Source organism: Oenanthe melanoleuca, chromosome 4 (genome assembly GCF_029582105.1).
Source record: "Oenanthe melanoleuca isolate GR-GAL-2019-014 chromosome 4, OMel1.0, whole genome shotgun sequence".
Classification (NCBI taxonomy): Eukaryota; Metazoa; Chordata; class Aves; order Passeriformes; family Muscicapidae; genus Oenanthe; species Oenanthe melanoleuca.
The window spans coordinates 30,519,173-30,543,366 of record NC_079337.1 but is presented as its reverse complement, the minus strand read 5'-3'; the positions used below and the strand labels follow the sequence as shown (position 1 = coordinate 30,543,366).

The 24,194-nt window shown below is 37.4% G+C and overlaps 1 protein-coding gene across 6 annotated transcripts in view; it reads right to left on the bottom strand.

Moving 5' to 3' along the window:
• The window catches only part of RAPGEF2 (Rap guanine nucleotide exchange factor 2), a 185,249-nt gene that overhangs the window by 88,943 nt on the left and 72,112 nt on the right, over nucleotides 1–24,194 (bottom strand). For all 6 annotated transcript variants that reach the window (XM_056490300.1, XM_056490302.1, XM_056490307.1 and 3 more), the window contains exons 4-5: nucleotides 21,727–21,810; nucleotides 71–146 (exon numbers count right to left, since the gene is read on the bottom strand). In XM_056490300.1, coding sequence (XP_056346275.1) covers nucleotides 71–146; nucleotides 21,727–21,810 — 160 coding nt within the window. The remainder of the gene's footprint in view (nucleotides 1–70; nucleotides 147–21,726; nucleotides 21,811–24,194) is intronic.

Below are 24,194 nucleotides of genomic sequence, written 5' to 3'. Positions count from 1 at the left end.
ATTGGAAGTTGAAGTCTTACCAAAGCTGGTCTGTAAAATTTGAAAGCAACTGACTTGAAAATGTTCTTACCACAATCATTTCAGATGGCTCTAAAACAATGCATTCACATCCACGTCTGAAGCTGCCGGCAGAACGCTTGCCAAAACTGAAAACCAAAAATATTTCAGTTAGAAAAGAAATCAGAGTTATAATAGAATTCATAAACATATTCACATCTCATCCACATATTGTAAAGCACAGAAAAAACATACATACCTGTGTACAATATAAGTTTCATGCATATATCCTTTGATAATTAACTGAGACCCAAGGACACTGAGAGCTGACTATTTTTCATTTACACAGTTCCCTAAGAGTAAATAAGTCTATTACACCAAAACAAGTGTCAATCAAGAGCTGTCTACTGAAGAGGCACAGTTGGCTCTGAACTGCATTAGAGAGTTTGATCTTGTATCTTCTGGCATTACAGTATTAAGTTACCTAGGCTATCTGCATTTCTTTAACAAAAGCTAACTGGCATACCCAGGAAAGAATGAAAAGGCAGATCAACTTCAATTAGCTCTCTTCTACTTAAAATGAACTAATAAAATAAGGAAGATGAGTATATTCCCAAATTAAATAGATGAGGACAAAAGGTTGTTCTGCCCTTTCATGAGACATTCTCATCATAGTGCAATAATTAAACATGATACTATTTTGTTCCCTGTAAGAAAAAACTGAAAGGGCTTTTATTTTGGTTTCTGGAGTGCTCTGCCTTTATTAGATGAACCTGTGCACATTCAGGCCTCACTGGAAAGAATTCTTAAAGTGCAAACGTAAAGGTGCAGAGAGGTAAACCAGTACATAAGTCAGTGAAATCCATGACCTTTACAGTTAGATCCCTAATCATACACAGAGTGGAAGAAAGGCAGCCAGCTAAAGTCTGTTTCAGGGCTGTGTGATTCTTGTTCTGGTCGATGCCAGCCTTTCCCATCACAGACTGGAGGGCAGGACAGACAATAAATTGACCACAATTTCAGGACCCCTCTTTAAGTTTGCTGTAACCAATCCACCCTAAAATAGCTGAGAGCCAATGTTACTATTTGGCCTTTGCCTCTCTTCCACTTGGCACTGTGCGACAGACAAAAGTGGGAAAACTTCCTGTCTGAAGCCTCCAGGGCAACACCTTGAAAAACAAACCCAATTCAACAAAACTGTAACATCTGAATTTTAACCAATGCTGGCTTGTGGTAACACATTGCAGCCAGCATGTTGGTGAAAGATAACTGTTTTAAACTTTATTTTCTAACTCACAAACTGCAGTTGGCACATCACTCAGAACAGTCTATCTAGCCAGTTCATGTCTATGCTCCTGTCCCGCCTGGCGATTAGTAGAAATGAACAATTTAACTTGCTACCCCAAAGGCTAATCTCTTAACAACAGTACATTTATAGGCTCAAAAAGAAGGCAGTCAGATATTGAAAAGAAATGCCAGCTGTGCTTATTCATCAAAATAATAATCGCATTTAATGGTACATGGGACTTTTACAATAGAAAAAATTTTCCAGAATACTAGGCCTCTTGAAAAGAATATTCAATAAAGAAGTCTCTAGACAAAATGCTTATTTTCCTAGAGGCAAACACGTGCTTTATCCTACAGTCCAGTAACAAAACACGAGGTTCTTTACTCTACAATACAATCTTGAATTTTATACAATTTCAACTACTCTTAAAGACATCAGAAAATGCAACCATTATACTGATTCATGTTGCAGAAGTATCAAAACTTATTTTCTTGGCCAATAGCCCGATTCATACCACAGTTTTTTCATAGAAACAGAAAGGAAAAGTAAAGAAAGGAGAAAGCAAATCAAGTCATTGAGAAACAAAAATGCAAAAAATTGTGATTCATAAATCAACTTATTTGATATTCTAGTTGGAAGCACACAGAAACATTCTCTTTCCACTTAGAAAACACGTATTGCTGTATTTTTTGCCAACCCATTTTTGTTGCCTCAGAGCAACCACTCATTTCAACAGAACATGCATATACACTTTTCCACTCCACCTTTCTTCCTCCTCTGTTGCTGTCTGTAAGTATCAACTTTAAACTTCTATCTGTTGCTAATCACTGCTGACATGCAAAAGTTTCAAGCTTTAGCAAACAGAGTAAAAACAAAAAGCTGTGTTTTGGATGTGCTTTTCTACTCTTGAATAACGTGTTTAGATTTTACCTTTTTAGCACCAGAGAACAGGTAGACGGCATATTAAGATAGAAAGCATGAATTCAGTTCCCATAAAGAAAATTCTTGATTTCTGCCCCCAAGTAAAACACTGGTTCTCACGACAAATATCTACACCATTCCTGGACTATTCCGACTCTTATGACAGCATGAAATTTATCAGAGCAGACAGTGCATCACATGTATATATTATCTTTGACCAAAGATCACAAGGCACTTCAGGCTCCAAACAAACTCTAAACTTTGTGAAGTTCTGTAAGAAAAAACACAAATAAATCAAGGCACAGGAAAGTTAAAAGACCTTTCAAGTGTTGCAGTTCTCAGATGCCTACACCAGCTAAACCTCCTGACTTTCAATCTCTGGTGAAACTTCATCACCAGTGAGGATCATATGATCAGTGAAAATTAGGGAACTTTCTTGTTACTGTCCACTACATCTGGGCACTTCAGAGATGTCCATCTCCAACTGTGGTAGAAGATCCATCACAGTAGTGCATACCATCTCTTGCAGAACCACACTGGAACACAGGTTTGGGTTTGACATGCCCCTCTGAGAAGCAACTGGCATATTAGGGTATTGCTAACCCTGCTGCTTCAATTCATAAGACTGACATCAAAATCAGTAAGTTGTATCTAATTCAATTTATCAGTCTCCCCCAAAAGAAAAGTAAAGGATTAACGAAAATATTTCAGTGACAGTCTTCTCCAAAATGCTTAGCTGCAGTAATAGCCATCAAACAAACTCAATTTAATTGAAAACAGGTTATTTGAAACATTAGCATGAGTAAGAAGCAGCAAATACCCAACATATGATACAGTCTGTTTACTGAGCTGTCAAAAAAGCCCCAACTTTACTGTAAGCCTTTTATAAAATTCTTCATTATAAGAATGTGAGTCACTGGAACAAGTTACCCAGAGAGGTTGTGAATAACCCATATCCCTGGAATTATTCAAAACCAGGTTGGATGGGGCTCTTGAGCAACCTCGTCCAGTGGCAGGTATCCCTGCCCATGGCAGGGGGTTTAGAATTACCTGATCTTTCAGGTCCCTTCCAACCCAAGCCATTCTGTGATTCTCTGAAATACCAGCAGTTGTTCATACAAGGGACCATGAGCAGGCATGTAAGCCAGCTTGTGGGATGTTAGGAACCACACAGAAGCAGTACCAAGCAAATAAAGTTTCAGTGGAAGGGTTGACAGATTTTAGTATCAGCTCTATTTCAATAACCTTGACTAAACAATAGTCTTTACAAAATTTTGATGCCAGACTTTCCATAGAAAGTGAGTGACTACCCAGATTTCTCACAAAATAGTCGACATGAGTACTGGCTGGCTAAAGTACAATGTAGAGTGCCTTTATCAGCAGGTTTCAATAGATCAGGGATTAGACAAATTTAATTTTTCCCTTACTGTGGGGTGAGATAAGCCTGTGCATATAGAGACCTTAAGCTTAAACCCCATTTTTGTTCTTAAAATGTAGTAAAGAATTTTACATATACACTTCACATTTAGTTGGATCATACCATTTCTTAATAATTTAAATTAAAATTGTCTTCTTAAGCCTTACTAATTTCAACATCTAAATACAGCTTGTTTGCAACTACTAAGTCAATGTAACACCTGAAAGAATCACAGATTTGCAACTGTTTTCTCTGAACTGGTGATGTGCATAAGAGAATTTCTCCAATGGAAGATAAGGCAGTTTAAAGGTATCTTTAAAATTGTAGCTGTCAATATGGGATGCAGAGATTATAACATTAATTTAAAAAGCCAGAAGGGCTGCCTGGTCATTATTGCTGCCACACCTAAATTCCCCAGAGAACCTTGTTTGCAGCAGCTTTCCCAACACTTTTCTTGCCTACTACCACATAAGCTCTGACTTGACATTCCCTGAGTATAAAGCTTCACAGATGCTCTCCTCAGTACCTGAGGAGAGATAATTTCACTTCTAGAGTCCTTTTCTATAACACTGCTTAGATCCTCACAGGGATACAGAATGCATGATGTGAATATAAACCTACTTTAATTAAAAAAACCAAAAACCAACTCCAACATCAACTCGCCCTCCCCCCCAAAAAAAAACCCACCACAACAAAAGAAACCAAAAAACCAAACAATTACCTAAAGATATATAAAAATATTATTCACAGGAACCCACTTTCTAGTGGACAGGTAGGTATTTTCCCTAACTATACTAGTCCTTTAAACAATTGACAAAAGTCTAATCTCCCACTTGACTATTCAAAAGCATTATTTCCAAATAAAGTAATTAGTATTTTAAAAAACTGGGTTTCTTTCACTGTGTATTAAAAGCAGGTATTTTATGTTTGTAGTAAGTTTACAAGCATGTAAGTAGTTTACAATTTTGTTTCACTTTTAACGCATTCTTAAATTGAATTTACACTGATCAGAGATGACAGTTCCCCTATCCAGAAGTATATCTTACTACATACATTTCTCAGCTTACAACTTGTTATACTGAAAACATACACAAATGGCTAAAAAGCAGAGATATCGGTTTTCAGGTTTCATGCTTGTTAACAGAAGACAAATTTTAAATGAAAATTAAGGGTTTCCACGTTTCCCAAGTTTACACTCTCAGTTTTCACTTAAAAAACTCCTCACTATTACGAGACTCCAGTAGTTTAAGTATGACTGTGGCTAATAACAGAATAATTTTGAACCACTCTCAGCACTTATTCCCCTTCAAATTTAATAGATTTACTAATAAAACAACAAAGTACATCAATTAAATGAAACATCTACAGCCATAAGCAACACACAATTTTTTTTAAGCACTTACACATAGAGACAGCTAAAAACTTGCAGGTATTGAGGTGACTTGTTCTATTCTTTCTGTTATCATCATGACATTGGAGGACAAAGCAGTTTTCTCCAGACATGACCCATCCATTTCCCCAGGTCCCCAGACACCCTCATACACACACACAGATGCTCTTTTCAAAGCTCGCTGGAGAGGCAGCAGCTACTGAAGAGGGAATGTTCCTCTATCAGCATTCAGCTCTGTCCCCTCACCCTGGGCCTCCACATTCCTGTTTTCACGTCAACCCAGCTCCCAAATGGAAAGTTACTTCTCAGCACTGGAATGTAAATGCATTCATCAAAAGTGATGCAGAATCTGAAGGAAACCTCACAACACCAAGAAAAGAGTTTTCAGTGTTAAGCTTTTTCTTTTTTCCCACTTAAAAATCAAAGATCACTCACAGAGAAAACTCAGTTTCACTAATGACAATTATTTTGCAAAAAGGACAGACAAAAATTTAGGGTTTCCTCTATAAAGTAATCTTAACTTTTATTTCTTTTGATATTCCCTACATTACGTTAGCTTAAGGTTTTAATAAAACTCTTAAGTCTCACAAAGAAAGCTCCACAAGGTATGGTCATGTCCATGGTGCACATTCTTCAGCAAAAAACACTGCTATAGTTTTATGTATATGTAATTGCAATATTTTTTACAAAGTTACTGGTTGAGAATAAAATCTATTTAACTGACACTTCCTCTGAATCAAAAAGAATATTCTATTTTTACAAGTTGTAATGAAAAGAAAAATACAAGTAGCAAATTTTGTTGTTTCTCAAGTTCTTAGAATCTTATAGGGTATATGTATGCAAGGAAATAAGTTCCATACAGATTTTGCACTTTTTTTATAACAAAATTTACAATATAAAGAAGAAATGTAATGCATGAATATCAAAATATTTTATGCCAAAGCTCTAGAAATCAAGATATAAAAAAAACTTTCTTTGTTCTGAAGTTCTCAAATGGGAGGTACAATGGATTTAAGATCACCAATGTGCAGTATTTGCCAATGCAGAACACCTGAATAAAAATTGTGATTAAAGTAAACATTATCCTTCTCCCACCTTCACTACAACCAACACTTATCTGTTCAACACTGTATATGAATAAATCCATAAGCACAAGGCTATGCACGGCTCAGTTTAGTTTCTCAAGCTTTTAACATATTCATGATAAAAATGGATTTTAAGTTATATAAACTCAATACTTCAAAGTGCTTTTTGTGAAAATTACATTTCTTCAATTGACACCTATATAGAGAAACACAGAAAACTACCAAAATGAAATACAGAGTATTGCATGGAGCATATCTAGAATTTGAAGTCACATAAGCCAAGGTGTCTTCATTTGCTCTTAGGTAGCCCTCACCCTGAAAATGCTATTATTACAATCACCATTTACATTCAAGTGCCATCCTCAGCATTTCCAATCTTCCCTCTTATCCTCCAGTTCTCAATACCAGAGCAGAGGGGAGTCCCCATCCCACTGGATGGATCATGTGCTGCATGTCCCACCTGCACACACCACTCCCTCACAGCAGTGCCATGACTGAGGGGGCATGGCAGGTACTGCTATCAATCGCTGCATCAGTTATTATCTGATGATACAGAAAAAAACATGAGCAGAATGTCTGGTCTCCAAAAAATCCCAAAATCATATCTTGATGTAATAATCAACATTCAGCTAGCAACAACATGAAAATGTTAGTTCGTTAGATTTAATTGTAAAGCCAACCAGTCACACTGAATTCCTTGATGAAATATAGAGCAGTTGTAAGTAGACATCTAGATGGGAAATAAAATGGGGACTATTTTCTATCTTCCATTTAGAGAGATAAGGGATTCAGTCAAGTTTCTCTTCATGCATCTTTTCCATTAAGAGCTACCACATTTCATTTTGGTATGTCCAGATCAGAATGAAAAGCTTAAGTCCCTCTACATGGTTTATTCTAGCCAAGTTAGGTTTAACTGGGTTTCACATCAGTGTGCTCTGAAACCCAGACTCCCACCCAACCCATCCTTGCCAAGGAAAAGAAGAAAGTTACAATTTAGAAGCTTGTATACATGCACAAGCCATTCCCTGGGGAATGCTTAAGTGCTCTGATGAAAACTAAATTTGGCGTGGCCATTTTCTGACCCCTCAGAAAAAAGACAGAGCCCTTCATGCATGCAGAGCCACTCTAACGTGAACAGCTCCACTGGGGATGATGCAAGCAGGGAAGGCAGTGGCGGGTTTCCCCACAGTTAGAGCTGCACACTGAAAACCATGAAAGCAAGGGTTTGTCAACTAGAAGACAGGGCATCATTATACAGAACATCAAATTATCTGATAATATAGGCTGACTTCTGTGAAACTCATTTGAATTAGTGTCTGTCTTTTAGGAAAAGCGAGTAAAGATGCAAGGGAAGCTCAAGCTGCTTTTGACTTGTAATAACTATTCTGTTTAATTAAAATGTGGTCATCTGCATTGAAATAATAACTAGCCTCTTCTTTTTCTTTTAACTTATTTAATTCCTACAATATTACTCTATTTATAGCTTTTTTTCAGCAAAAGCAAGTAGCTGCTTTACAGAAATGCTTTTCAGTTGAAAGGAAAACTGAGATGCTGGCAAGTTGAAGAGGCATTTGCAGAACTGTCACTGCTTGCAAATCCTGGAAACATGAGCTCACTGCATACCATGGATAAGGATGATTAGGCTTATCCAATGTCATACGATAGCTGAGATGTTTACAGTCTCAGATACAACAGCTCATGTGTCAGGGAAGGGACTCACTTGCGATATCACAGCTAAATACACGCTACTTAATAATACCTGGGAGGAGTGTTTCACAAGAGGAAACAGCCTCAGACATCACTGCAGCTCCTTGCTTGCCTTGGGACCCAAACCACCTGCTGGCTGTGGGGCAGAGGTGCCAAGGATAATAACCCTTTTGCTGCTGCAGAAGGGTGCAAAGAACCCAGCAAGCCAGACAGAGACAATGCTTGATGACTAACCAGACCATATTAAAACTACAGAATAAGCACATTTACAGTAATTGAATGCTTTAAATAATTCCTGCTAAAAATGTGTAGAAGTTAAACTGCAGCTGAAAACTTTAGTGAACCTCTTAAGTATTTTTGAACACTTGCTAACTTTTAGTTACCATCCTCACAGATGACAGACTATAGTGCTTTATCTATGTAATACTACTAGGGATTTAATTCTCATGCAAATGCAACCCAGATCAGAGGTTGCATTAATCTGCTAATTTATAGCTGACTACTGAAAGCACTTCAAAGGAAGTTCCTGAAAACCCACAGTGAATAGCTGGAAATTAGCTAGATTCTGGAAGTTTGCTTCCATATAAAGTCCCCTCAGTCAACACTGAAACATATGCTTTATGATCTTCACATAATTTTTCTTTTAGAACAGACTACTGTTTTGAAAAGTGAGGCTAATTTTAAAATTGTACCTGGTTATAAGAGTGAATATGGTAGCAAGTTTGTAAAATTTCACATTTCTTGCTTTTCACTTTATCTCTTCATAATGGAACATCAAAACTAAAGCTGAAACACGGTTAAAAACCCTATCTGAAAAAGCACTTTTGAGAATAACAAATTGTGTTGCAAATTTACTGTAAAAAAGGTAGATGTTCAGGGTCTTTATAGCAGCAGGTGAACCTGAATACTTTTAAGATGAGAATGCCACTTAGTGTTCCTTTACAACCCTTTTACATATACTACACAAAAAAAAACGTTTTGATGGCATTTTTCTGTTGAATTCAAGAACTATGTTTATAGACTAAATATACAATCATATAAACAAACAAAACTGGAACCTACTAGTAGAGGCAACAACAAATTTATCTTGTTGCAGCAGTTCAGCTTTATAACACCTCTAGCACAGAAAGCCAGAAGGCAAGTACCTCATCACAACACCTGGGAATAGATCCTTCTTTGGTAAAAATTATCCTTGTTTTTTAAATTGGAAGTTCTCGTATTATTTTATCTCAGCAAACATTCAAAGACGAAAGGTTTTTTTTCCTAACCTACTTTTTTCTTATCCTTTCAAATAATAAATAAATAAATGGCTTGAATAAAAACAGCTTTGCTTATGCTTCATGTTAATGACGTCTGTGTTGCCATGGAGATTACCGTGACATCACAAGATCTACATAATGGTCTCAAAGAATGAGAAGTTGTTGGAAAACATTACTTAAGAGGCAAGACCTTGTCTAAACACAGCTTGGCTTATTAACATTCATGAAAGTCATTAAAACAGAGGAGTATTTTTCCAATGTCATACAAAGACTTTAGATGCTAATTTCTAAATGAAGACTTTTGATATTGAAAAATACATAATAAGTATTTTTTAGTCCCCCTAGAGATTTTCATAATTAAAGGTATAAAATTGTCTGTTCTTTTAAATTACTAAAATAACTTGACAAGTCATCTAGGTTTTTAGAAGTAAAACAAAACCATATATATTGACACTTTCCACACACACACTTACATGCCTAATTCATTTTGATAAAACTGATTCATTCCCATGGAGAGCTAAACACATTACTCAATAACAAGTTTCTATAAATCTATTAGTGTGCAATGCAGATGCATGCAAGATAAATTTTTATATTTTTGAATTAATAAATAAAGTAAAACAGTGGAGTAGTAGTGACAGTTTTGTTTTAGCTATTTATAATTTGAAAAATAAATTATTCCTCACTTAAAATGTTATACCACTTCTTGTACCCCTGGATTTGTTTTTCAGAAAATTATGAAAATTTTAGTATCATTGTGTTGGTTTCACGTGCTTGGGCGGAGGGGTGGATTCGCCTCAGGCCAGGCTCCATGAGGCTGGGGAGTGGGAGGGGCTCTCCCATCTCTGGGAGCTTCCCCTGTGGGCTGCTGCCACCAATCAGAGAGCTGATTTGGTGATGGACAGCTCGGGAAACCAATGAAAAGTTATTTCGCTTTCACAAATCACAGTGGATCGGGTTGGCTGTCTCTCTTTTTCAGCTTCCGGCCTTGGGAGGGGCGGGGGTCCCTGGCTGGGGCTCCGGCCCAGCTCCGGGCTCATCCTGGGGCCCAGCTCGGGACCCTGGCCCCGGCTTGGTGGGGGGCCCGGCCCGGCCGCATGGTCCTGGCCCCCCCTTCCCGACCGCATGGCTCCGGGCGGCCCCGCGCAGCCTGGGCTCAACCCTCCACATGGCGTGGCCAAGGGTGGGATCGGGGAGCCACCAAAGGCTCTTCTTCCCCCCTCCCCTCCTCATTCTGAGAGAAGAGGCCTCCAGCTGCCCGTGTTGTTTCTTCATGATCTGGATACAATTTTAACTTCTTTATGCCTGGATAAGATCCTCGATCTGCTGAGCTCCCCTGAATGAGAAGAAATGAAGCATGGAGACTACAGAGGTCAGCTGAATGAAGATAAAGTTCCTGGTGGGAAGAGATTGAAAAGATGCAACTGATAAGTAGCTGAAAACCTATTTTGTGGGCTAAGGGGATTGAGACTTCACTAAAATTCCATTAACCTGTGAAATATACTTGGGGAGGTTTGGATGCTTGAGAAGAAGACTTTTTGCCTCGGGGAAATTGAGCTCTCTGTTCTGGGACTGGAATATGAACAGAGCATTTGATAGAAAAAGAGATTAAGAGAATTTTGTTTTTCAGCAGCCTGCCTTTAAAAGTAGTACCCCAATTGTGCAACATAACCCATAGCACAGTTCTGGAAGGACTGTGAAAAATGAGAAGAGAGTCATAATCTGCAATATTTTCCTGGGCGGATATGGATTGTGAAGGTGAAGACACCCCCTAAGCCATAACTAAAAAAGAGACTTTTCTCTCTTACGTAAACTGAACTGATTATTTGGGTGTATAACTGACTGAAGTGTTCTCTGTATGTTTGTTGGTAACAAATGTAGAATGAAGGGGAGGAGGGAATAATCTAGGAATCTTATTCTGAATTTTTTTTGTGTTATTAATAAATTTCTTATTCTACCTTTTTAAGTTTTAAGCCTGCGTTGTCTCTACTCCTGGGTCCTATCTCTAAAAGAAATTAAACACATTAAAATTGGCAAAACCCAAGTCACACCGTGACAATCATGAAACAAAACTGTCAGACATTTTCAAATCTTCTACAATATGGAACAACATTTTATTAAAAAGACCATTTGTGGAAGAACTACAGTAGTACATATAAAGAACCAAGACAATAATTCTAATTCCTTTCAGTTATTCTACAGTCCTCCAAATACATAAGTAAACATCATTACTTCAGCTTATCAAGATTTTCCTTCAGCAAAATTAAGTTTATGAAAGTTTAAATCCTGAGAGGTTCACATGAGGCAAAGAAAATGAAACGTCCTCTGTCTCCTCTCTCCACATGGGTACAACTTCTCCTTTTGGTATTCTTCATGCTATTTTTGCACATAGCTCTTTTTGTTGTTATTTTGAGGTAAGCAATGACCAGATTACTTCAGTTAATTACACTTATAAAACTTATCCAGAGATCCTGAGAGCACATAAAACAAACAGGGTCTTCCTTTTGACCTCAGCAAGAATCCTATAATGCAGTTTTCCCAAGTAACTGAAGGGGACTTTGATGTTTTGGAGGTTTGTACTAAAACTCAAACTTTAAGTACTATTAAATTGAATCAGAGGAAATCTTAAATCAGAAGGAAGAGATTATGCAACAGGACATCTCACCAGCTGCAGTATCAATTGTGAAAAAGCAACAATTTTCTTCAGATAGATACCTATAATTAACAATGTAAGCAGTAGCAGATACCCTGATGTAATGGGTCTCACATTAAACTTGTATGTAACCATTTACTTTTATTACACAGAAAATTTTCTCCTCCTTAATTTCTCAGAAAGAATTTTTTTCCACATCCTCATTTGTATACAATTACTTACGATTTCAGAAAACAGCTTTTTACTATTAAAATAAAAACTGAAATTTTAGAAAGAAAATACAAGTGTGAGTACTGCTGAAATAAAATATATCACATAATTATATAGTGGAGAAGAGCAGTAAAAGCAAAAGCAAAGATGAACAATGTTTTTAAGATTGCTTAGATGTTGTTCTCAATGACTTCAAATTGTGACGTGCTCCATTAGAGACCCTAATGCTGGGATTAGAAAGGTGCTTCTAGCTAATGAGACACAAAATAAACTGAAGAGAAGAGTCAGCAATGAAACCATATTGTTTCAAGGCCAGCTTTTACTGCAGCACATTTTAGAAACCAGGCAATCAATTAAACAGCGACAAAATTTTCAACAATTGAGAATACAATGTCTTCAGGAAAAAAGTGAGTGCTTTCAGTGGAATTAATCTTTTTTGTGCCCAGATAGGGGGGAAGATGTGGAAGGGAGATAACAAAAAAGCCCCCAAAAACCCCCTACCACTATTCCAGCATATTTTCTCAGCAATTACTCAAAATTTTAACACAAACTAAGATTTAAAGAAATGGGATCTCACAGTTGGTATCAGAGTCATCAAAGATTACATTTCCTCTATCAGCTACCTTAAAGCATTCTTGCTTTTCCTCTCCTGTCTTTCTGTTTAAAACTTATGCTCCATAAATGTAGGTTGTTTAACTCTTCTGCTTAATTTTATTTTTTCCTTAAGGTCCTTTTCAGTTACTTTGAGCTATTAAGATACATTCATGCTTACACAGATAAAATGTACTGCCCCTGTTACCTTATATTTTGTTTTTCATTGGCATTGACAATATCCCATTGAAAAATTTTCATTATACTTAATTTGTATAGTAAATACAAAAAATAACCTGAATTGGTTCACGGACAAAACTCTCCATAAAAGCAGTGGTCTGGATTTATAATGTTGTATACTTGGTTTCTATGCTCTATATTACAATTTTTTTCATTACACCAGATACCCTTAACTTTTTAAGTATTTTTACAGAGCTGCAGTTTCAATGGGAAAGATAAACACTGCTGAAGTGAATAAAGCACAATGTAAGAAAAGCCTAACTTCTTTACTTATTTTAAATGTACTGACAGTGGCAAGAAGTGTCATCTTAACTCAGCTTACAGTTACCATGCACGAAACAACGAAAAATCAAACCCAAGGATCTCTCAAATCTGCAAGCTCTACCCTACAGAAAGTACATGAAATTGTTCTGAACATTCCACAAATGCCCCTGAGCACCAGCAGGTGATCCAGACCTTCTCAAGCCCATCTGCAGGTCTTTCATACAGAAAGAGACAGAAGTCAGTAGCTCTAAGTATATACATCCAGAAACTGGTATAGAGTTTGCATTTGTGAGAGCTCCTGAAGTTTGCTTTTCTGCTACCACGAGCATTTCCATCCCTGAAAGCCTCCCTCTCCTTAAGAGGAATCAAAACAACTCAGGCTCACTGAAAACATATTCAGGTCATTTGACACTTTTGGCTTCATTGTTATCTTGTCATTACAAACTTGGAAGAAAGCCTGGTAGCACCAGATCCACAACATTGAATTTCTATTTTTGCTCTCAAAAGATGCCAGTGTAATAGATTAAGTCCCTTAACATTTTATCAGCTCCACAAAAACAAAATTCCAGTAGCACTGAAATATGACAGGAACAACACCAGACACCAGCCAATCTCATCATTTAGGAATGGTCTTCTTTTCTGTTTCCCAACACCTCAGATACTGTCATGATCAGTTTCAGACCTCAATGAACTCTTCAATTACTCAGCAGAACAGAAGATGGATGGTATAAAGGATAAATTAACTATAAAAATAACTTTAAGTGCTCATATTCAAAGAAACCTGTACACCATTTTTTTCAAACTCTAGGGACACTTTGGGGTGACATGTAGCCTGTGCTCTGAATCACAAATTTTGTTGAAATAGCAGGTTTATGGCTTAGCTAATTCAGCTATGGACAGTCTCTGAAGTGATGCAGTCCAACTCACTCGAAATGCTCCCTGCATGGCCTGCCTGCCAGCCCTCAGGGAGCTGGGCTCAGGCACAGCCCCATGGCAGCTCCAGCTCCTCCAGCACCTCATAAGGAAGCCTGCACTGACACAGGAGCGAGTGCTGATTTCACTGGGTAACATGATACCAACAGGAGATTAGCAAATTCAAGGTAGATGGCCAGATCAGGCACTACCAGAAAAATGCTACCTCTTGTAAGCAAGATTTTATTTTCTCTAGCAGTTTGAGTCTCAATAAGTAATCACAGTCACACGTGCTAAGTTTAATTTTCTGCTTGCAGGTAACAGTAAACATCTCCATCCAAAAGGACAAATGCAGTTTTGTGGGTAAATGCAGACAGTACAAAGCAATTAGTGTTTATTTCTCAACGTCTATTTAAAATTCATTGTGAGTAACTCATGATAGCCACACAGTCATAAACGGACTGACCTCACTACCACTACCAACTTCCTCCTTCAGCTTATGATCTCAGTCTTTCCTAGATGAAACCCTAAGATGACACTCCTTCACGCATCCAGTTTCAATGGACAGGACTGAAATGCTGAACCAAGGCATTCAAACGCCTCAGACAGAGGACAAGGCAGCAGGGGGGTCAGCCCACAACAATACCACACTCTATGCTGTCCCACCAGCCCTTAGAGATAATCATGAGCAAGGCTTCAGAACACACCAGCTTGATACAGACATACCAAGACAACAAACAGGTCACAGGAAAACCCAGCAGCAGCAAAAACAGTGACGTTTCCTACTCAAGATAGAGAGTTGCAAGGACAAACTAAATCCCAAGCATGCACTTCCAAGTAGCTTCTTAAACAGACTTGAAACTACACCTGGGGAGTTCTTTTTCTGTATGAATATCCAACTGATGTTTCCATCACAATGCTGCAAATCCTTAACCATAAGAAAGTCAGAACCTGGAAAAAGCTAAATAAGCTCCACACAGCTCTCCATCAACTCCCTCTGCAGCTTAAACAACTAAACTATAGTAGCTCCCAAAAGTACAACTCTAAGACTCCCAAAAATCCATTGTTCTAAAACTCTGTTTCCTGCTCAGGGGAAAAAGAAAAAAAACAAATCACCTTTTTAGGGGTTTTTATCATAGTTTAAATATTTGCATATACTGATCACTCTCAGTTAAAATCCCAGTTTCATTTTGTTATCTCATAGATTTCAGTCAGTAATAGTCATTATTAATAAACGCTAAGTTGCAAATATATGAGTCATACTGAGTGAAGGATTTTATCATTGTGATTAAAGATATCAGCATAATTTTACTGACTCAAAAGATCAAAGGCAATTCTGTATTCAGAATATAAACACATGATCAGTTAGATTTATGTAAACCACACAAAACAGCATGATTCAGACATCACAAAAACTAGGAAGTATGTTTCAGATACATAAAGCTGTATAAATGCATGTAGATACCCAAGGGCTCAGCTCCAGTACCATTACACTCACATTCATTACCTGTCAAAACAAAAAGGTCTGCCAAAATCCCTAACAAATTTTATCCTGAAAAGTTGCTTTCATAAGTTAATGAGGACACACTTGGATGAGGACAAAACATTTCTGCATAAACTGAGTTTTGCTTTATGCACATTCAAAAGAAGTTCATTATTTGTTCAATGGCTCTCCAGTATGATTAGATATTCCATTCCACTTTTAAAGTTGTTTTAGTATGGGAAAGACCAGAGGGCAAAACCATCAATATTTAAACATACATCCCTTTTAATTTTGAAAATAATGAAAAACACATGTTCTCTCACCTTCAAAACTTAAAACTTTTAATTAGAGGAAAAAGCTTAAATAAGTGCTCCTGTATGTAAAATCTGTGAACTTGCCAAAGGGAAAGCTGTGCCATTGCCATATGAGGCAGTGAGGGAAGAATTGGTTGGAGGTAGCAGCAGTGAAGGAAAAGAGGCTGCAGGAAGGAAACAGTAGATGAGCAAGCAGTGAAAACCAAGTGTAAAGCCAGGTTTGTGGGTGGCAAGTCGGCACAGCAGGATGCCTGAGCACAGCTCATACCACCCGGACAGGATCGGAAGCATTCTAGGAGAGAAGCAGAAAATCCCAAGCACCAGAGCCACCAGTCTGAGAAAATGTGCCCAGCAATTCTGTATTTTGCTGCTGCTAAGAGATAGCTGCATCCTCTGGTTGTGGAGGCCAAGAGCAGGCACGAGGTGAGAGATACAGGAGACCTTTGGGTACTGCAGCCCCCATTTCAGTAATACAGAGGAACCCAGTGCAGCCTACACTAGAAGCAAAGTTCTGGTACAATAAACCCTCAGGAAGTCCAAGCAAACAACCAAACAGGGTAAGAGCATGGAGCAGGTCAAGGCAAGCTGGAGGCCATTCCAAAAGACATTTTGAGGGACTGTCACCATACCATAGTAGCCATCAGTGGCCATGTGAAAACAGAGAAGAGCCAGGACAGCCCTCAGGGAATTGCATTTTCTGCTCATTTATTTTCTGGAGTTCATACATAAGCCTTATTCTACCACATGAGCTGCTTCAGGGTACAGATGATCAGGGGAAATGAGGGGACTGAGTGTTAATTTGTGCTAGCTTGATGGTCATGATGGGAGGAAGAATTAAGGAATATTTCGTTTAGCATAACATATGCCTGATAGGTTAAAGTAAAGGAAGACATTTGTAAATATTAATAGGAAAATTGGGGGGAAAGGAGTAGAAGGGAAAAGGGATGATCTTCCTGACATTAAACTATCAAAATAAATTTCACTTTTTTAATTTACAGAAATTAAATATAAGAACAAGATCAAGCTTTAATTTATGTCACCAAATAAATGGCAGCTTTAATTGTTCAGAGCAAAATTCTTTAAACTGTGGATTGAATGTTTTCCCAAAATTATAATTTAAGATAATAAAATCCAGCCTTATCTCATGAACATTTACTAGCTGATGGCTTGGCATTTGAATAAATACAAGCTAAACTGTATTACAACAGGGAAGTAAAATTAAACTCATGATATTTTCCAAAAAAAACAGACATGGCTTAGATGTTACAGCTTCCAAAGCTAAATACTCAATTTAGGACTTAATGTATTCCACTATCCCATCTTGAACAACTTATTTTTTTAAATTTGGAATTAAAGACTTGTCCAGTAGCTAGTTACAAGTAATTTTACAAGTCATCCAGTACATTATAAAACTTTGTCAAAAATTGGCAGCTTTGACACTCATCTCAAACTATTTCAACGGTAGCTATTTGGCCATATCTCATACATGACAAAGCTGGTTTATTTTTGACTGCTGTACTATTTTCTATTTACATGGGTTTTAGTAGTATTGATGTTGGTACTGTCCACTTTTTTTTTCATCTCATTGCTGCTTCCAGTAAATTGTTCTTATCCCAAGTCATGATCTCTGCCTTTGTGTCTCCCACCAGAGAGGGGAGGGGAGTGAGAGGTGTCCGGTTTGGGGGAGTCCCCCTGAGGGGGGAGGGGACAGTAATTGAGAGTGTGCTGTTCCTAAGCCACAGCAGTGCAAAAGCAGAGATGTGGTCATTTCTTATGCTTTTACACAGCTTCATGACAGGTAAAGTAGATTTTTTTTTTTTTAACATTCTTCTTCCCCAACTATATATTAACTATCTGGCAAACCTAGTGTCTCTAGTGAAAGAATTTTAAATGGTATCTTAACACCAGAAAAGAAAAGTCATGGACACAATGATTTGGAAGAAAGAAATAAATCAGTAAGTTTACCTGATATAACATATAAAACAAAAGAGCATTTCCAGTGTTACTCACCAACCAGCCTGATGATGCTACATCTAAAACTAATGCAAGCAAATCAGCTAATACAGGACCCAAATGCAAATAATGGGCTGAGCATATGCAGTCAAATGCACTAAGGTACTTGCAAGAGTCAGCTTAAATCTAGTGACAGCCCTCTATCCTGTTCTTTACAGACTCACATGCCAACTGCCACCAAGTTCAGAGTAAGATCAAATTCTGCACAGGACTGAGAACAAACCTGCAAGGTTGTAAGTAGATTTGTCCACTAGGACTGTTTAAATGACCCAGAGATACTACTTACACTCTGGCATGTAAAGACATTCGTTTTAGAAGAGTGAAATCCAACAAAGAATAGCAAATGCTCTTGGAATTCACAGGGCGGGGTGGGAATGGAACTGGCGGGATGACAACATGTGTCTTATTTTAAATTTTGTCAGCTACTGGCAAGCCATCATTCAATGAAGGTGAGCTTGAGAAGAACAGCAGGACAGGCAAGGGGGAGCCCTCAGTCTGAGCAGGATCAGCAGCCCAGAGAACCTGTCTAAAGAGATTTACTACAGGTGTATGGGGCAGGTTGCCAAAAAAAAAAAAAAAAAAAAAAAAAAAAAAAAAAGAATAATTTTAAACTGGGGGGAAAAAAAAAAAAAGAGTATTTTTGGATGGCAAGATGCTTAAGGATGAATTACATTTGGCTTTTGGAAAAGAAAGGGAAATGAGAATTTTCTGAGTTGATCAGATTTGAAGAAAGGCACACACTTTTTGCTTTCTACATCTTTGATTGCTCCTACACAGACCTCTTGGCTCCATTCTGCTCTCTTAATCACAAGCTTCACATGTTGCAATATAATATCCTAGTGGCTTTTTAGATGGGCAAAGCTAATGGATTGAACAGAAAAAAAAACCACACTAAAATAGTGTAAATATTAATTTACTATTGCAAATTTAATTTACTCAAATGACAAACAAAATCAAAATTAGATGATCTCTGCTTTGCAGTGTTTAGATCTCTTCCTATCACTTGATGTCAGTGATGCATGAGGATGTGCTCCATTTACTAAACCACAGCCAGTTCATTTTAATAGTAACAGGACATGAAGATGCACGAATTATGTAATGCTCCAAAAGGCTCTTGAAATTGTTACTCCCTATATATTCAAACAGTTGGTTTCAGCAAACACTTACCCAATCATCATCTTTTGTCCACTTTTGACACTACTTTTTACATTCCAGAACACCACCTTATAAGTTCTTCGCAGCTTTTCATAGGTCTCACTCCCTATTTTCTGAGCACTGTAAAATTTTATTTCTGCATTTCCTCTAGTCAGTCTCTTCTGTCCAGTATGTATATCTGAGCAGTTTGCTATTTCTCTCCCAGCAGTTCACTGGCAGCATAAGTAAAGCTGAAAAACTGAGCTTTCTTCTCAGGCAGTTTTTATAGTAAATAAATAGATCAATAAATAACTTATTAGCCACTAGAATTCAAATCAGAAATTTAACCTGGGTGCCCTCTCACTTTTGCCAAGTTTCTTATTCATGGATGAGCCCAAAGCCCAACCACAACTAACTCATTTAGAAAGAAAAAAATCCTGCTTAACCTTGTCCTAAATTTTAATAAGGCCCTCACCTATCCTTCAATGACTACAGCTTCTAAGCACAAAGTCATTCTCACTAGAATGACTCTGGTTTGACTCTCCCAAAATACTCTCTCTCTTATATAAAGTTTCTTAATTTTATTTTCATGGACTTACATTATTTGTGTTAATTAACAAATTGTCTCTCTTGCATTTGTTTCCCAAGACACCAGCTTTGATATCCACTTGACTTCATCCACAACTATAAAACCTATTCTTATGCTAACTTCCATGCCTGTACTTCACTAAGGTATCAGACATTGTCCCAGACATGTATATTTCTGCATATGAACAGCACTTAAATGTTCTGCTTATTGTATAGGATCTGTAATTTTTTGTTCATTCTCCCAGGAAGAATCTCAAGCTCACTGTTTATCTTATTTAATATCACCTCTCTTCAAGTGTTCAAGTAAGTGAAGCACAAGCATTGCTGTATTTCACAGGTACAGAAGATTCTTGCCATGGTCAACATACAACCCCTCTACTAATTCAGATATTACATATCTTGTCTCCTGATATCTAAAAAAGGTAGCACTTTCTGCCAGCTTTTCTCCCAGCACTGCCTGCTCACGGATGACATATGGGACTATTTTCACTCTTACAGAAGTAGGGGTCCTATACTCTGTTGTTGTGCTGCTTTTTCCAATAATCAGTTTTGCACCTTTAGCATTAACTATTAGATGGCATAACCTTTTTATCAACAGTGTCTGACAGACACAAGACACTTGACTGCACCAAGAACATGCCACCATCATCAAATGGAAGTCCCAAGATTTGCACTGCTCTCCCTCCCACTGGAAGGCAGATTTCAAGATCTAAAGTTTCATACGCCAACGAACACTAGCCAAGAAGCGGCTTCCCACTGTTTAAAACATTTTTTAAAAATTCCAGTGCTTTCATTATCATGATACTACACAGAGACAGGTCATTCTTTCACTCTGCCTTTCACAGATTTTATTACAAGCCATATACTTCAAAGGAGTCTTTTACAGTAGTCTGAATGAATATGCATGGAACCAGCATTTTCAAATAATTCAGCTCTACTTCCATTAAAATGATCAAGTTCAGTCACTTTAGTCTAAAATGACCGCAATCTTACTTTTTTTTCATAGCTCCAAATATTTATTTTTACTGAAGCAACATAAATTTTGAGTGCCTCATGCTCAAACATTTTTTTTTCCATATACGAAACCACTCTATTGAAAATCCATTTGCATTAATGTCTTGGGTTGCAAAGCAGGATGTAACCAAAAGTGCGTATCCTATCACCATCTGTTGAAATCAGGTGGGGCAGTGATCCTTATCTCTGGAGAGGGATATCTCGTGCTAATGGGCCATCTGTTAAAATCAGGTAGAGCAGCGTCCACAACCCATCCTTCCTCCACGGAGATATCTTCTATTAATGGGCCATTGAGTCCCACTCTATGACTGATAAAATTACATCATCCCATTGGGAGATGCTCAACCCAGTGGGAGGAGCCAAGCCTTTCCTATTTAGATAAAATCTGAGATCTGGAACATCAGAGCAGCCTTTTTCCACTGAATTCCAGAGTCAAAACAGACCTCTCCACATCATCACTGGACCTTTGGAGGAAAACTGCACCCTTCTACAGGATCACTGCTTCAACTGAACCACATCTGCCACTTCAGGAGGACTGCAGCCACCATTAAATCAGACTGCCACCCACACCCTGACTGACAGGGTGTCAGGTTTTATTCTGACTCCGTCAGTGTTTTGGTTCTTTTTGTATTACTGTACTTTTATTTTAATTTTTCCCAGAAAAGAATTGTTATTCCTATTCCCCTATCTTTGCCTGAGAGCCCCTTAATTTCAAAGTTACAATAATTTGGAAGGAGGAAGCTTACATTTTCCATTTCAAGAGAGGCTCCTGCCTTTCTTAGGAGACACCTGTCTTTCAAACCAGGACAATGAAGCACAACAGAAGCAGCAAAACCTGCAGTAACATGATCTATGCATATGTTAAAACATGCACCAAAGACTTGTGCACAGTAAGTAAAGGAAAACATCCACATCCAAAATCTAGTGCATTCTATAATTTCAAATCTGATTACTCACAGGAAGAGACTACTCAGTACTTCACACCATTTGTCAGGGTTTTAGTGGTTTTATTTTTTAAATTGACAGCATCTGCATGACGTTGTACACTGTCCACAAAGACGGACTTTCAATTCTAGCTATGGGCATGAACGAGTTACCACAGCTAGTAAAGGAAGGAGATGTGCATTTAGTTTTGTTCTTCTGTGTTTCATTAAATATAAAACACTGCCTTTTAATTCTAAAAATTCTCTACATCTCATGATTTATGTTTAAAATATAGAATGCAGTACATTCATAGCTGACATACCTGCTCCTTGGAAGAAACATGGATTCTTTAATGAAGACTGAACCAGACAGCAGGATATACCAACAGGTACCAATATCATCAGGGCTGGAATAAAAAATAAAAAAAAAAAAAGACACAGTTTGAAATACTTGATTTAAATTACTCACAGCAGTAACAAATTTGCACTACAAAGAACATCAAAGAGGCAAAAAAGCTCCAAACTATGGAAGGAAGGCACAATTCAATTATTTAAAAAGTAATTCCATGAAACTATTCTAATTTCCACCTGCAAATATATACATTATTAGATTGTTTAATTTCATTTACTTGACTTTATTAAAAACATCTATCTATCCATCCATTTGGTAACAGCCCAATTCAAATTAAATGTAAGTGATTAAAGGAAGCCAAGCTACAGTAAATATACTGTATTGTATACTACTGAATGCATTGAAGAAGAATGACAGTTCTTACTGAAGAGAGCTGCAGCATCTTAGCTTCTATAAATAAAAGGCATCCTTTCCCAATACTAGCCATCTTCTTCTCAACCCTTTCTTCAAAATAGAAATTTTCCTTTCTGCACCAGCATGCCTTTCTACAAGGTAAGAAACTACTGGAAACATTTGCAGATAGTAAACCTGCATCAGATTTGCCAGTCATCATTATCTGCTGCTGCTAAGCACTGCTCTTTTCATGTCTCTTCCTGGCACCAGAATAAATTCCCAACAAAACAGGCAAAATGTTTCTTTTCCCCTCTCTTCAACCTGCAGAGGAACTGGAAGACTTTGTCATCCATTCTGCTGTAGATTCAGATGTTGCTCCTTGAGTAATACAAAATCCTTTTCATATGCTCAGACTCTTTTTGGATAAGTAAGCTCAAATAATGTTTGGACTGGAAAATAAAATAGATTAAGGCTACTAGAAATAGCTGCAGTAGAAGTCTCATTCCATGTTGACAATCAGTGCTGAGAACCTCTCTACTGTACTTCAGTTTCTACCACTCCTGCTTCTTCCAGAGAAACTGACTAATTAAATGTAATACTAATGGAGTTCATCCTTATGAACTGCATAAGCATTTTTATCAAAGACCACATCCCTAGTGACACTAAGAGATTACTTAATTAATTTGTAGCACCTTCATTTTTTAAATTATATGTCTCAAGTCTTTACCAGCAACTAGGTCTACTTCAAGTAAGAACAGCCCACATCTTTTAACAATGATGGCAGCATAGTATTAAAATCTAATCTTAAATCTTAGTAGGCAATGTACACATTAGCAGTGTATTTTTTCATTTGAAGAACTGCAATTTAATACAATTTAAAATACACAGTGGTCCTCAAAACAAATGTGCTAGACTAAAAGAGCTGAGAGCAAACCATTCAATCTAAACTCATGCTCCATTTTCATTTTCTACTGTATAACGTAAGCATGAGGAAAAGGACAGAAACACAGAAAATTGAAGGAAACTGAGGGGACACAATCAATGTCCAAGAAGAGAGGAGCTGAATAAGAAGATGGAGCTTGTATTTCTTTTCTAGCAGCCAATGTCCTGACCAGTGAAGTGATGCTGGTCAGCCCCACACATCAGACAAGCGACAACATCTTCAAAAATCAAAATTTCAGGAATATTTCTTTATACTGATAGACCATAGAAAACAAAGCAATAACACAGTCCCACAGCTAAAACAACATCATTTTGATTCACATAGCTGAAGTGTTCTAAGCTGCCTATTCTGAAGTGTGCCTTGCTTGCTTCTCACATAGGCCTGTATCACCCTCAAACTTGCTGGTCTAGAAAAATCAACATTGTGCATAAGCACAGAGAACCAGGTTAAAGCAGATAAACTAAAAAAAAAAAAAAAACAACCCAGCACTTCCAAAAAAATCATTCCTAAAAACATAAACATTCACCTGAGTTAAGTTACACATCTTTAAACCCTTCCTTCTTTCCCCACAAGTCCTATGCTGACAGGAATACAACAGCATTGCTGCTGAAATGCAAGTCTGTTAGGATTTTTATTATGTTCTTTAATAGCTGTCATTCTACAAACAAATAATCTGGACTAATTAGCACAGTTAAAAGTTTTTGAAATAGAAATTTTCAACAAAGGATTTAGATAAAGTGATTTCCCAAATACCTGGGAATTAACTAGGATGTAAATAATGATTTTTCCATGTGGATTACAGCACATTGTATTACCACATAAATTTTGTGGTCTTGGGGGTGTTTTGGTTTTTTGTTTTTTTTTTCCTTTTCCTAAAAACTGGCAGTTTGACCAAGTATTTAAGAATAGAACCTGGAGTCTCAGATTTTATAATTCTAAAGCAAAAGTAATCTAGATCTTCTCATGTTCCCAGAAAGGCATTTCCAATGATAAAATAATTGAAGCAGAAAAAAATTAAGGCAATAGGAAGTATTTTAACTTTCACAAATCTACTAACATGAAAGCTTTTCTTTTCCTTCTTTTAAGAGCTAATTAACTTATTA